This window comes from Salvelinus alpinus, chromosome 19, assembly GCF_045679555.1.
Source record: "Salvelinus alpinus chromosome 19, SLU_Salpinus.1, whole genome shotgun sequence".
NCBI lineage: Eukaryota > Metazoa > Chordata > Actinopteri > Salmoniformes > Salmonidae > Salvelinus > Salvelinus alpinus.
In genome coordinates, this window is record NC_092104.1 from 356204 (window position 1) to 371944 (window position 15741).

General features: G+C 42.2%; 1 protein-coding gene across 2 annotated transcripts in view; it reads right to left on the reverse strand.

Annotated features, from left to right (window-relative positions):
- Positions 1–14604, reverse strand: part of dapk1 (death-associated protein kinase 1) — a 200279-nt gene extending 185675 nt beyond the window's left edge. The window contains exons 1-2 of one of the 2 annotated variants that reach the window (XM_071351997.1): positions 14447–14604; positions 13611–13818 (exon numbers count right to left, since the gene is read on the reverse strand). In XM_071351997.1, the coding sequence (XP_071208098.1) occupies positions 13611–13672 (62 nt within the window). In that variant the 5' untranslated portion in view covers positions 13673–13818; positions 14447–14604. Of the gene's footprint in view, positions 1–13610; positions 13819–13946 lie in introns of both variants that reach the window. The other variant, XM_071351996.1, reaches the window with a different exon arrangement.
- Positions 14605–15741: the final 1137 nt, after the last annotated feature.

Genomic DNA, 15741 nt, shown 5'->3' on the forward strand with positions numbered 1-15741 from the left:
CAACACACACCACTGAGATCATGTTACTAGAGACCAACAGACACACACACCGCTGAGATCATGTTACTAGAGAGACCAACACACACCACTGACATCATGTTACTACAGAGACCAACACACACCACTGAGATCATGTTACTAGAGACCAACACACACCACTGAGATCATGTTACTAGAGACCAATACACACCACTGAGATCATGTTACTAGAGAGACCAACACACACCGCTGAGATCATGTTACTAGAGACCAACACACACCACTGAGATCATGGTACTAGAGAGACCAACACACACACACCGCTGAGATCATGTTACTAGAGACCAACACACACCACTGAGATCATGTTACTAGAGACCAACACACACCACTGAGATCATGTTACTAGAGACCAACACACACCACTGAGATCATGTTACTAGAGACCAACACACACCACTGAGATCATGTTACTAGAGACCAACACACACCACTGAGATCATGTTACTACAGAGATCAACACACACCACTGAGATCATGTTACTAGAGACCAACACACACACCGCTGAGATCATGTTACTACAGAGACCAACACACACCACTGAGATCATGTTACTGGAGACCAACACACACCACTGAGATCATGTTACTACAGAGATCAACACACACCACTGAGATCATGTTACTAGAGACCAACACACACACCGCTGAGATCATGTTACTACAGAGACCAACACACACCACTGAAATCATGTTACTAGAGACCAACACACACCACTGAGATCATGTTACCAGAGACCAACACACACCACTGAGATCATGTTACCAGAGACCAACACACACCACTGAGATCATGTTACTACAGAGACCAACACACACCACTGACATCATGTTACCAGAGACCAACACACACCACTGAGATCATGTTACTACAGAGACCAACACACACCACTGAGATCATGTTACCAGAGACCAACACACACCACTGAGATCATGTTACTAGAGACCAACACACACCACTGAGATCATGTTACCAGAGACCAACACACACCACTGAGATCATGTTACCAGAGACCAACACACACCACTGAGATCATGTTACTAGAGAGACCAACACACACCACTGAGATCATGTTACTAGAGACCAACACACACCACTGAGATCATGTTACCAGAGACCAACACACACCACTGAGATCATGTTACCAGAGACCAACACACACCACTGAGATCATGTTACCAGAGACCAACACACACCACTGAGATCATGGTACTAGAGAGACCAACACACACCACTGAGATCATGTTACCAGAGACCAACACACACCACTGAGATCATGTTACCAGAGACCAACACACACCACTGAGATCATGTTACCAGAGACCAACACACACCACTGAGATCATGAGAGGAACTTCTCACGTCCCAAATGGCACCCTATTCCCTCTATGGAGTGCGCTACTTTTTACCAGGACCCACAGAGGGCCCCGCAGAGGAGCCCATAGGGCTCTGGTCTAAAGTAGTGCCCTATATAGGGAACAGGTGCCATTTGGGGCACACAGGAAGACTAATGATGGGGCTAAATGGGGACGCTATAGGCTGACTGATGAAGACCTTGCAGCGTTTTCCCCACAGAGCAGACTCATCAATATCTATTATACAAAGAGCTCCTCTGAGCAATCCAGTCGATTATTTAGAAACAAAACATGGAAAATCAAAGTGGATAGATCCCAACTCTAATGTACGGATGTAGGTAACTAATGTACAGATGCAGGTAACTAATTCAAAGTGGATAGATCCCAACTCTAATGTACGGATGCCACACACCACGGTCAGTCGACTGCAGCTTAACAAATGGCACCTCATTCCCTATGACCAACACTAAGACCAGGCTCTATGACCAACACTAAGACCAGGCTCTATGACCAACACTAAGACCAGGCTCTATGTCCAGAGACTAAGACCAGGCTCTATGTCCAGAGACTATGAACATAATATGGCAGCCCCCTCACCACCTGGTCCGGCCCATCAGGAAGTCCAGGATCCAGTTGTAGAGGGAGGTGTACAGTCCCAGAATCCTTACCTTAGTGATGAGTTTAGAGGGCACTTTAAAAAGTGCCACAGTATGAGTCATTATACCCATAAAACCTAGCGGTCAAACAGAGAAATGGTTCCATTTATTCTTCACATTGGGGATTTTAGAAACGTTTAAATAAGGACTGTGTTTCGTGGAGAATAACCCTGGTGTGATGTTTTGATAATCATGGAAATCTCTCTCGGACATGGTGACTGATTCAGCTCTATTTACTGCTTCGAATTAGCATCAAAGTACACATCATGCAAAACTTTGCTATGAGACTCGAAATTGAGCTCAGGTGCATCCTGTTTCCATTGATCATCATTGAGATGCTTCTACAACTTGATTAAAGTCCACCTGTGGCAAATTCAATTGATTGGACATGATTTGGAAAGGAACACACCTGTCTATATAAGGTCCCATAGTTGACCGTGCTTGTCAGAGCAAAAACCAAGCCATGAGGTTGAAGGAATTGTCTGTAGAGCTCCGACACACAGATCTGGGGAAGGGTACCAAAACATTTCTGCAGCATTGAAGTGGCCTCCATCATTCTTAAATGGAAGAAGTTTGGAACCACCAAAACTCTTCCTAGAGCTGTCCTCCCTGCCAAACTGAGCTATCGAGGGTTAAGGACCTTGGTCAGGGAGGTGATCAAGGACACGATCGTCACTCCGACAGAGCTCTAGAGTTCCTCTGTGGAGATGGGAGAACCTTCCAGAAGGACAACCATCTCTACAGCACTCAACCAATCAGGCCTTTATGGTAGAGTGGCCAGAGGGAAGCCACTCCTCAGTAAAAGGCACATGACAGCCCGCTTCAAGTTTGCCAAAAGGCACCTAAAGGACTCTCCAACCATGAGAAACAAGATTCTCTGGTCTGATGAAACCAAGATTTAACTATTTGGCCTGAATACCATGCTTCACGTCTGGAGGAAACATGGCACCATCCCTACAGGGAAGCATGGTGGTGGCAGCATCATAGGGTGGGGATGATTTTCAGCGGCAGGGACTGGGAGACCAGTCAGGATCGAGGGAAAGATGAACGGAGCAAAGTACAGAGAGATCCTTCAAGAAAGCCTGCTCCAGAGCGCTCAGGACCTATGCCTGGGGGCGAAGGTTCACCTTCCAAAAGGACAACGCAGGAGTGGCTTCGGGACAAGTGTCTGAATGTCCTTGAGTGGCCCAGCCAGAGCCCAGACTTGAACCCGATCTAACATCTCTGGAGACCAGAAAATAGCTGTGCAGCGACGCTCCCCATCGAACCTGACAGAGCTTGAGATGATCTGCTGAGAATAATGGGAGAAACTCCCCAAATACAGGTGTGCCAAGCTTTTAGCTTCAGGTGGTAATCGCTGCCAAAGGTCCTGAATACATTTTCTTGCAAGAATTTCTAAAAACCTGCTTTTGTTTTGTCATTATGGGTTATTGTATGTAGATTGATGAAGGAATAAACTAATTGAATCAATTTTAGAATAAGGCTATAACGTAACAAAATGTGGAAACGGTCAAGGGGTTTGAATACTTTCCGAATGCACTGTATTTGCCTGTATCCCCCCCCCCCCAAAAAAAAATGGAATGCTAATTAGCTGCTAATGTAGCTACCATAAAGATCTACAAATGCCATGATTATCTGGATGAGTTCGAGACAAAGAATCTCTGGATTAACTCTAAATGTTAGTTAAATGTAGTAATGAATAAATCTGCAAAAATTTTCAAAAATGGGCAATTCTGTAGTCTTTAAACTGTTAGCAAAGGTGTCAGCTGGACACGCAGGAGGATTACAGGGATTTGTAGTTTTGCATGATGTGTACTTTGATGCTAATTCGAAGCAGTAAATAGATCTGAATCAGTCACCATGTCCGAGAGAGATTTCCATGGTTATCAAAACACCAGGGTTATTCTCCACGAAACACAGTCCTTATTTAAACGTTTCTAAAATCCCCAATGTGAAGAATAAATGGAACCATTTCTCCGTTTGACTGCTAGGTTTTATGGGTATTATGACACTTGCTACTGTGGGGCTCTATGGTGTTGAATGCTGAGCTGTAGTCAATGAACAGCATTCTCACATAGGTGTCCCACTTATCCAGGTGGGAAAGGGCAGTGTGGAGAGCAATAGAGATTGTGTCATCTGTGGTTCTGTTGAGTCGGTATGTGAATTGGAGTATGTCCAGGTTGTATGGGATGATGGTGTTGATGTGAACCACGACCAGCCTTTCAAAGCCCTTCATGGCTACAGACGTGAGTCATTTAGACAGGTTACCTTGGAGTTCTTGGGCACAGGGTCTATAGCGGTTGAAAGTAGTCACCCCTTGATTTTTCACACATTATGTTGTGAAAATTGATTGAGATGTGTCATCACTTCCCTATACACATTACCCCCATAATGTCAAAGTGAAATGATGTTTAATTAATAAAACATTTTAAGCTGAAATTTCTCGAGTCAACTAATTCAACACCTTCCTAAATACACTGAACAAAAATATGGTGAAAATAAAAACACACGTAAAGCTGAAATAAAAGATCACCGAAATGTTCCATAAACATAACACACTTATTTCTCTCATATTTTGAGCACATACTTGTTTACACCCGTCAGTGAGCATTTCTCCTTTGCCAAGATAATCCATCCACCTGACAGGTGTGGCATTTCAAGAAGCTGGTTAAACATCATGGTCATGACACAGGTGCACCTTGTGCTGGGGACAATTAAAAGCCACTAAAATGTGCAGTTTTGTGACAGAACTCAATGCCACAGATGCAAATTGACTGACAGCAGGAAAACCCACCAGTGCCGGAGAATGTTCATTATTCTACCATAATCTGCCTCCAACGTTATTTTAGAGAATTTGGCAGTACATCTGCAGACCACGGATCTCCACATCCAGTGGGTTCGTCTGATAAAACTCGGTTTTAACCAAAGAATTACTGTACAAACTGTCAGAAACCCTCTCAGGGAAGCTCATCTGCTCGTCGTCCTCACCAGGGTCTTGACCTGACGGCAGTTCAGCGTCGTAACTGACTTCAGTGAGCAAATGTTCACCTTCGATGGTGGTGTGCTCTTCAAGGATGATTTCCAGTTTCAACTGTACCGGGTAGATGGCGTGTATGGTGTCGTGTGGGCGAGCGGTTTTGTGATGTCAACGTTGTGAACAGAGTGCCCCATGGTGGTGGTGGGGTTATGGTATGGACAGGCATAAGCTACGGACAACGAACACGATTGCATTTTATCGATGGCCATTTGAATGCACAGAGATACCGTGATGAGATCCTGAGGCCCATTGTCATGCCATTCATCCGCCACCATCACCTCATGTTTCAGCATGATAATGCACAGCCCCGTGTCGCAAGGATCTGGACACAATTCCTGGAAGCTGAAAATGTCCCAGTTCTTCCATGGCCTGCATACTCACCAGACATGTCATCCGTTGAGCATGTTTGGGATGCTCTGGATCGATGTGTACGACAGCGTGTTCCAGTTCACGCCAATGTCCAGCAATTTCACACAGCCATTGAAGAGGAGTGGGACAACATTCCACAGGCCACAATCAACAGCCTGATCAACTCTATGCGAAGGAGATGTCACACTGCATGAGGCAAATGGTGGTCACACCAGATACTGACTGGTTTTCTAATTCAGACCCCTACTTTTTTTTAAAGGTATCTGTGACCAACAGATGTATATCTGTATTCCCAGTCATGTTAAATACATAAATTAGGGCCTTATTTATTTCAATTCACTGATTTTCTTATATGAACTGTAACTCTGTAAAATGTTTGAAATTGTAGCATGTTGTGTTGAACATGATGTGAATGACCTCATCTCTGTACCCCACACATACAGCTATCTGTAAGGTTCCTTAGTCGAGAATTTCAAACAGATTCAACCAAAGACCAGAGAGGTTTTCCAATGCCAAAGACCAGAGAGGTTTTCCAATGCCAAAGACCAGAGAGGTTTTCCAATGCCAAAGACCAGAGAGGTTTTCCAATGCCAAAGACCAGAGAGGTTTTCCAATGCCAAAGACCAGAGAGGTTTTCCAATGCCAAAGACCAGAGAGGTTTTCCAATGCCAAAGACCAGAGAGGTTTTCCAATGCCAAAGACCAGAGAGGTTTTCCAATGCCAAAGACCAGAGAGGTTTTCCAATGCCAAAGACCAGAGAGGTTTTCCAATGCCAAAGACCAGAGAGGTTTTCCAATGCCTCGACTTATTGGAAGAAGAAAAAAAGCAGACTGAATATCCCTTTGAGGAGAAATTATTAATTACACTTTGGATGGTGTATCAATACACCCAGTCACTACAAAATACAGGTGTATCCGGCAAATACAACTCATTTGCCAGAGGGGAAGGAAACCACTCAGGGATTTCACCATGAGGCCAATGTTGACTTTACATCAGTTTAACGGCTGTGATAGGAGGAAACTGAGGATGGATCAACATCGTAGTTACTCCACAATACTAACCTAAATGACAGAGTGAAAAGGAGGAAGCCTGTAAAGAATAAAAAAAATATTCCAAAACATGCATCCTGTTTGCAATAAGACATATTAAAGTAAAAATAATTGTGAGAAATGAACTTTATGTCCTGAATACAAAGTGTTATGTTTGGGGCAAATCCATCAGAACACATCACTGAGTACCACTCCTCATATTTTCAAGCATGGTGGTGGCTGCATCATGTTATGGGTATGCTTGTCATCGGCAAGGACTAGGGAGTTAAGAACAAAAAGAAACGGAATAAAGCTCAGCACAGGAAAAACTCCTAGCGGAAAGCCTGGTTCAGTCTGCTTTCCACCAGACACTGGGAGCATTTCAGCAGGACAATAGCCTAAAACACAAGGCCAAATCTATACTGGAGTTGCTTATCAAGATGACATTGAATGTTCCCGAGAGGCCCAGTTACAGTTGACTTAAAAATCGGTGTGAAAATCTATGGCAAGACTTGAACATTTCTGTCTAGCAATGATGAACAAACAACTTCAAAGAGAATTAAGATTTTTTTTTAAGAATAATGTGCAAATATTGTACAATCCAGGTGTGCAAAACTCTTAGAGACTTACCCAGTAAGACTCACAGCTGCCGAAGGTAATTCTAATATTGACTCAGGGGGTTGAATACTTATCTAATCAAGAGTGTATTTTCTCTCACAATGTTAGAATATTTCTTTCACATCAGTATTTCGTGTAGATCGTTGACACAAAAATACACAATTCAATCCATTTTAATGTAACGCAAAATGCAGAAAAACTAAAGGGGTGTGATTACTTTATGGCACTGTAGCTATTAGACTGGGTCCTGGTAATAGTATGCGTCCTGGTAATCAGTCTAGCCCCGCGGCCTTGTTAATGTTTGTAATCGGAGATAGTTTGCAAGCCCTGCAACATCCGACGAGTGTCAAACCCTTGGATTGGATGTTAGTCCTGAATTTATGTTTTGACTGTTTGATGGCTCGTAACAGTGTCTTGTTCCTTGAAAGTGGCAGCTCTAGCCTTTAGGTCAGTGCGGATGTTGCCTGTAGTCCATGGCTTCTGGTTGGGATATGTACGTACGGTCACAGTGGGGACGACGTCGTCGATGCACTTGTTATTAAATGAACCCCGGAACATATTCCAGTCTGTGCTAGCAAAACAGTCCTGTAGCTTAGCATCCTCTTCATCAGACAACTTCTATACTGAGCTGGTACTTTCTGTTTGAGTTTTTGCTTGTAAGCAGGAATCAGGAGGATAGAGTTATGGTCCGATCTGCCAAATGGAGGGCGAGAGAGCTTTGTACGCATCTCTGTGTGTGGAGTAGAGGTGGTCTAGAGTTTTTCACCTCTGGTTACACAGGTGACATGCTGGTAGAAATGAGGTAAAATGGATTTCAGTTTTCCTGCATTAAAATCACCAGCCACTAGGAGCGTCGCCTCAATGTGCATTGTCTTGTTTGCTTATGGCCGTATACAGCTCGTTGAGCGCGGTCTTAGAGCCAGCATCGGTTTGTGGTGGTAAATGGACAGCAAGAAAAAATATAGATGAAGTCTCTTGGTAAATAGCATGGTCATGAGGTATTCTAACTCAGGCAAGTAAAACCTCAAGATCGCGCACCAGCTGTTATTAACAAAGAGACACACACCTCCCCCGAAGCTGCAGTTCAGTCTTGATGAGGCAAACCAGCTAGAAGTATATTATCTATGTCCTTGTTCACCCACGACCCCGACAAACATTGGATATGTCTTCCGGTCCCGTTGGTAGGATAGTCTCGAACGGAGTTCATCCAGTTGGCCAATAGAACTTGGTCTCGTCTAGGAGCCCACTCGTCTTCCTCGCGCCGTCTCTTCCTCTTTCGAGTCCCGGGAATTAGGGCCTTGGCCCGGAATGAGCAGTACATCAAATCAAATTTGTCACATGCACCGAATAAAACAGGTGTAGAACTTGTGAAACAGTGAAATGCTTACTTACAAGGACTTAACTCTATTTAAAGTGACTATACATAGATAATAAACAGCGAGTAGCAGCAGCTGGTGACCTCAATGCCATTGGATGTATCCCGGAACATATTCTAGTCTATGCTAGCAAAACAGTCCTGTAGCGTAGCATCCGCGTCATCTGACCACTTCAACAACAGCGGTCGACTCATTGAAGTAGAAATCTTCATCCAAATGGAGTTTAGTGATATCTGTTCTGATGTCCAGAAGCTGTTTTCAGGAAATGTACAAAACAAGATCAGCGTAAATAAAAACAGTAAATAGCAGAATAGGTCATGAGCCCATTAGACTGCAGCACCATCCTTCAATGGGCTGATGGGGACTGACATCTGAGGCTCTATTCAGGAGACAGCCTCCAGATCTGGGGGACCACCATGACAGTGCTGGGAGAACAGGCCGTGCCCCCTCATATCCACCCTACCCAGGGATTCAAAAGTGGTCTGTGTCTGTTTAACCCAAGCAGCACGCCACCACCGCGGGGCTATTTAAACGCTTCAACACCACTAAAGGGGACGTACAAAAGATCTGGCCCCGCCTACACAACCGTTCTTATCAAGCATAGGCTGCGTTCCAATAATCTCTTTCCTGAAGTGTGTGCACTTGTTCACTACATCCCACAAATCTAAAAGCACTGGATTGGTTGAGGCTAGTGGGAGTTTCCTCCATATTTCTGATTTATAACAGTCATTTCCTTTCAAAATTAGTGAAGTGAACAAGTGCAGACTTTAGGAAGGAGCAATTATTGCGTTGCCGCTCCAGAGTAGGAGGATGTGTAACAGAATGATAGAACTCCCTAGACTCAGAATCAACCAAGTACCTTGAAACCCTCTGATTAGTAATTAGCCAAGGCCTCAGCCAGTCAGTCCGTGTCTTTCCAAGGTTTTATCAGCCTTGGGGATTTCTGGAGGATCTACAACTTTTTATCAGTACAGACAGCAGAGATACACTTTATGACAAAAAGTATGTGGACGCCTGCTTGTCAAACATCTCACTCCAAATTCATGGACATTAATATGGAGTTAGTCTCCCCCTTGCTGCTATAACAGCCTCCACTCTTCTGGGAAGGCGTTTCACTATATGTTGGAACAAGAGCATTAGTGAGGTTGGGCGAATAGGCCTGGCTCGCAGTCGGCGTTTCAATTCATCCCAAAGGTGTTCGATGGGGTTGAGGTCAGGGCTCTATGCAGGCCAGTCAAGTTCTTCCACACCGATATCGACAAACCATTTCTGTATGGACCTCAACCCCTCTGTATGGAATTACATATAGAACCCCTATTAATGTAGTATGATCTCAGTGGGTCTAATCCTAGAATTACATATAGAACCCCTATTAATGTAGTATGATCTCAGTGGGTCTAATCATAGAATTACATATAGAACCCCTATTAATGTAGTATGATCTCAGTGGGTCTAATCATATAATTACATATAGAACCCCTATTAATGTAGTATGATCTCAGTGGGTCTAATCATAGAATTACATATAGAACCTCTATTAATGTAGTATGATCTCAGTGGGTCTAATCATAGAATTACATATAGAACCTCTATTAATGTAGTATGATCTCAGTGGGTCTAATCATAGAATTACATATAGAACCCCTATTAATGTAGTATGATCTCAGTGGGTCTAATCATAGAATTACATATAGAACCTCTATTAATGTAGTATGATCTCAGTGGGTCTAATCATAGAATTACATATAGAACCCCTATTAATGTAGTATGATCTCAGTGGGTCTAATCATAGAATTACATATAGAACCTCTATTAATGTAGTATGATCTCAGTGGGTCTAATCCTAGAATTACATATAGAACCCCTATTAATGTAGTATGATCTCAGTGGGTCTAATCCTAGAATTACATATAGAACCCCTATTAATGTAGTATGATCTCAGTGGGTCTAATCATAGAATTACATATAGAACCCCTATTAATGTAGTATGATCTCAGTGGGTCTAATCATATAATTACATATAGAACCCCTATTAATGTAGTATGATCTCAGTGGGTCTAATCATAGAATTACATATAGAACCTCTATTAATGTAGTATGATCTCAGTGGGTCTAATCATAGAATTACATATAGAACCTCTATTAATGTAGTATGATCTCAGTGGGTCTAATCATAGAATTACATATAGAACCCCTATTAATGTAGTATGATCTCAGTGGGTCTAATCATAGAATTACATATAGAACCTCTATTAATGTAGTATGATCTCAGTGGGTCTAATCATAGAATTACATATAGAACCCCTATTAATGTAGTATGATCTCAGTGGGTCTAATCATAGAATTACATATAGAACCTCTATTAATGTAGTATGATCTCAGTGGGTCTAATCCTAGAATTACATATAGAACCCCTATTAATGTAGTATGATCTCAGTGGGTCTAATCATAGAATTACATATAGAACCCCTATTAATGTAGTATGATCTCAGTGGGTCTAATCATAGAATTACATATAGAACCCCTATTAATGTAGTATGAGCTCAGTGGGTCTAATCATAGAATTACATATAGAACCCCTATTAATGTAGTATGATCTCAGTGGGTCTAATCATAGAATTACATATAGAACCTCTATTAATGTAGTATGATCTCAGTGGGTCTAATCATAGAATTACATATAGAACCCCTATTAATGTAGTATGATCTCAGTGGGTCTAATCATAGAATTACATATAGAACCCCTATTAATGTAGTATGATCTCAGTGGGTCTAATCATAGAATTACATATAGAACCCCTATTAATGTAGTATGATCTCAGTGGGTCTAATCATAGAATTACATATAGAACCTCTATTAATGTAGTATGATCTCAGTGGGTCTAATCATAGAATTACATATAGAACCCCTATTAATGTAGTATGATCTCAGTGGGTCTAATCATAGAATTACATATAGAACCCCTATTAATGTAGTATGATCTCAGTGGGTCTAGTCATAGAATTACATATAGAACCTCTATTAATGTAGTATGATCTCAGTGGGTCTAATCATAGAATTACATATAGAACCCCTATTAATGTAGTATGATCTCAGTGGGTCTAGTCATAGAATTACATATAGAACCCCTATTAATGTAGTATGATCTCAGTGGGTCTAATCATAGAATTACATATAGAACCCCTATTAATGTAGTATGATCTCAGTGGGTCTAATCATAGAATTACATATAGAACCTCTATTAATGTAGTATGATCTCAGTGGGTCTAATCATAGAATTACATATAGAACCCCTATTAATGTAGTATGATCTCAGTGGGTCTAATCCTAGAATTACATATAGAACCTCTATTAATGTAGTATGATCTCAGTGGGTCTAATCATAGAATTACATATAGAACCCCTATTAATGTAGTATGATCTCAGTGGGTCTAATCATAGAATTACATATAGAACCCCTATTAATGTAGTATGATCTCAGTGGGTCTAGGAGGCCTAGTAAAGATGTGCCATGAATGTGATCATGTATTAGCTTTTAATGTGTTATAAACACAACCAGTCATGATGTTGTCAAACAACCAGTTGGAAAGGCACTCCTGTTGGCTACACGTTTGTTCCCAAAGTCAGTCCAGCGTCCAGACAGTGCACTGCGATGACCAATATGTTCCTAAAAAATGTTTTACTTGTATTGTCATCAGGCGATTGTCATCAGGCCCACTACACTGGTTGATTCACGGTCTCAGCCACTTGTCTCTACCTCGGGGGAATAGAAGTGGTCTAGTTGAACCCTACGTGGTACACTACTGTTGACCAGAACCCAATGGACAATACAAGGGAATATGGTGCACTACTGTTGACCAGAACCCAATGGACAATACAAGGCAATATGGTGCACTACTGTTGACCAGAACCCTATGGACAATACAAGGCAATATGGTGCACTACTGTTGACCAGAACCCAATGGACAATACAAGGCAATATGGTGCACTACTGTTGACCAGAACCCAATGGACAATACAAGGCAATATGGTGCACTACTGTTGACCAGAACCCTATGGACAATACAAGGCAATATGGTGCACTACTGTTGACCAGAACCCAATGGACAATACAAGGCAATATGGTGCACTACTGTTGACCAGAACCCAATGGACAATACAAGGCAATATGGTGCACTACTGTTGACCAGAACCCTATGGACAATACAAGGGAATATGGTGCACTACTGTTGACCAGAACCCAATGGACAATACAAGGCAATATGGTGCACTACTGTTGACCAGAACCCTATGGACAATACAAGGGAATATGGTGCACTACTGTTGACCAGAACCCAATGGACAATACAAGGGAATATGGTGCACTACTGTTGACCAGAACCCAATGGACAATACAAGGCAATATGGTGCACTACTGTTGACCAGAACCCTATGGACAATACAAGGCAATATGGTGCACTACTGTTGACCAGAACCCAATGGACAATACAAGGCAATATGGTGCACTACTGTTGACCAGAACCCAATGGACAATACAAGACAATATGGTGCCATTCTGGATGCACACCATATTGAGAGGAACAGTGAGCTATACGGAGAGAAGAGACATGACTGTAAATGAACTGTGAGATAAAGATTCACTACAGTAGGGCTGATAGAGGGGCGCTGTCAGCCGCTTCATGAGGAACACTGTCAGTCTGACAGAATAAGAGTCATGGTAACAAGCCAGCACATCAAGCCATCAGCTTAAAACTTCATTAAGGATTCGTAACTCAGAGATGATGTGAGAGATATTTAAAGAAAAGTTGCTGTCTTTCTGGTCATAAATCAGGAACTCCATAATCGTATTCAGTATTATATTCGTCTGGTTGCAACATCGATCCATCAATCAGAGATAATATAGTCATGATGCTTTGCGTAACTAAAGAGGTTTTGACAGAGAGAACCTTTAAAAGAGGTTGCAAGTCAGTCTTTGGCTAATATAACTGATCACAGTCACTGTTCCATAATGTAACACACAAATGTAATAGTATGATATCGTGGTTGCATAGAAAAGCCTACCACCAGACCACCACAGTATAGACTCAGACCCTGTTGGTAGTGTTCATTTACAGCATATAAAAAACTCACCTCCCCAGCTCATCTCCCATCTCATAATATTCCTCCACATTCTGCTGGTTGAACCCAGTCATGTTGTCAGGCGGTTCTTGCTCCCAAGCTGAGGATTCCAAAACAGCAGCATACAGCCTTTTTTCAGCAGTCTCCCATCCCGGTCCCGGTTAACCGACCCAGCCGTACCTGGCCACGGACCCTCTTCATATCTGCTCCTCTATTAATTCTAAGAGGTTAAAATGCAAGATGGTTAGTGTACATATTGTTGTGTAACGGTTCAATGGTACATCGAGTTGGCATAAACACATTCTTCAACAAAGAGAGGGTTCACTTGGAGGGGGAAAAAAGCTGCACCTTGCTTTGTGAGACGTCACGACTTTCACTCACTGGTCTCGCTTTTCGCTCTCTAGTTTTCCACGAAGCACGTCTACCATGAAGCACGTCTACCTTTCAGTAATGTGCCACAAATAAGAAAATGGAGTAGTCTACACAGTCGTCGGCTACAGGTGAAGCATAGATAGCCGACTGGAAGGCTTGGAGTAGCCAAGGAAACGACTGGTATGTGTCCGGGAGTAGCTCTCGCTGCCAGTGAACGAAATGCGACTATATTATTCTTGTAAAGTCAAATCGTTATTTTCTACCCCCCAGAGCAGGTGTTTAGCCGTTTTAGAAGCGGACAAAACGCCCCAGTAAACAAATACAACTGCGTTATTTCATATAGCTTAATTGGTAATCAAATCAAATAGATTTTGGCCCTTCTTATCACCCAATAAACGGGAGAGTAGCCCCAGACTAAGCTGCTCACATTCGTTGGAAAAATGTAAACGTATCGATAATAGAATAACGCGTTTTACCGTCTCCCAGCAGTCCGTGTCAACATAGAAGACAGGCTAATATATTATCCGAGGCGGTGAAACAAAGTAACGTTTCCTTTCGGAGAACATAAAAACGGAATGTTGCAGGAAATGGAAGGATTGTAACAATGTAGCTGGCTACTCATGGTGTGTGGGCTGCGTGTAGTAGTAGTAGTGGCCTGGGCCGCTAGGGGCGGCAGAGAACTACTTTGACTCATAGAACTGTACATTTACAGTCATTATTACACTCCTATACAGTACTGATGTGAGCGTTGAACTGCCTCTGACAGAGATGCAGGTGAAAACAAGTTAAGAAGAATGGATCCAGAGATGAGCATTTACAAAATGTACAGATATGAAAATAGTTGACAAAATATAGAGATAAATTCACTGTTTAAAAAAAAAGTTACTTGGCCAAAATAGTAGGCATATTAACCTGACACTGGTAAAAGGCAAACCTAGTAGGCTAATTGACAGATCATCAATACAAACTCCCATAGTTGAGTTTAATCTGGTAGAGCTCTTTAACACCATCCTGTCTCTAGTTTATCCAGAGAGGCAAAGCAAGAGGTTTTACTGCGCCCAAAATCTTCCCACAAACTGAAGAATTGTTCTATGGATGTCTCTAACCACGTTTCCATCCACAGTTTTTATGCAAGTAAAGTCATACCGTTAACAACAAAGAATCACAACATCTGTGACGGAAACAGGACGTTTCGGTACAATTTGTTCGTTCCTCATGGTGGGATCTTTACGTATCGGGTAAAATGAAGTATGCAAGACATGGCGGTGGAAACGCTTTTATGCGCAAAATGTGATATAATAACCATCATATAGAAGTAAACGTGGAGTCACGCGATGACATGGTCTGTGTTCCTCCCACTACGACTTGGCAGCAGTTTATTACAGATTTAAATACATTATGATCAACTTCACAGGGTGGTGAAAGTGCAAGGTGATGAGCTTGATGCTCATTTCAATAAATATTGAGTGTCTCATTCTGGTGACAAAAAACAAATGATCTTGCTCCTTTGTCCATAATAATCTCACGCTTTATCCGCGCTGCAACTAATGGTGCTAGAACGCACGTGCCAATACCAGCGTGGGCACACTCGATATATAACGCAACATTGTTTTGAGAGAAAACCATTCATTCGACATGTTGGGACGGATGCTTGACTGCCGTTTGACAAATAGAAATATTCTCGCTCTTCTCCATAATAATATCATGATGTAGACGAGCCTACCCGCACTGTATCTGCGAGACTAGAGTAGGCACATTTTAACCCAACAGT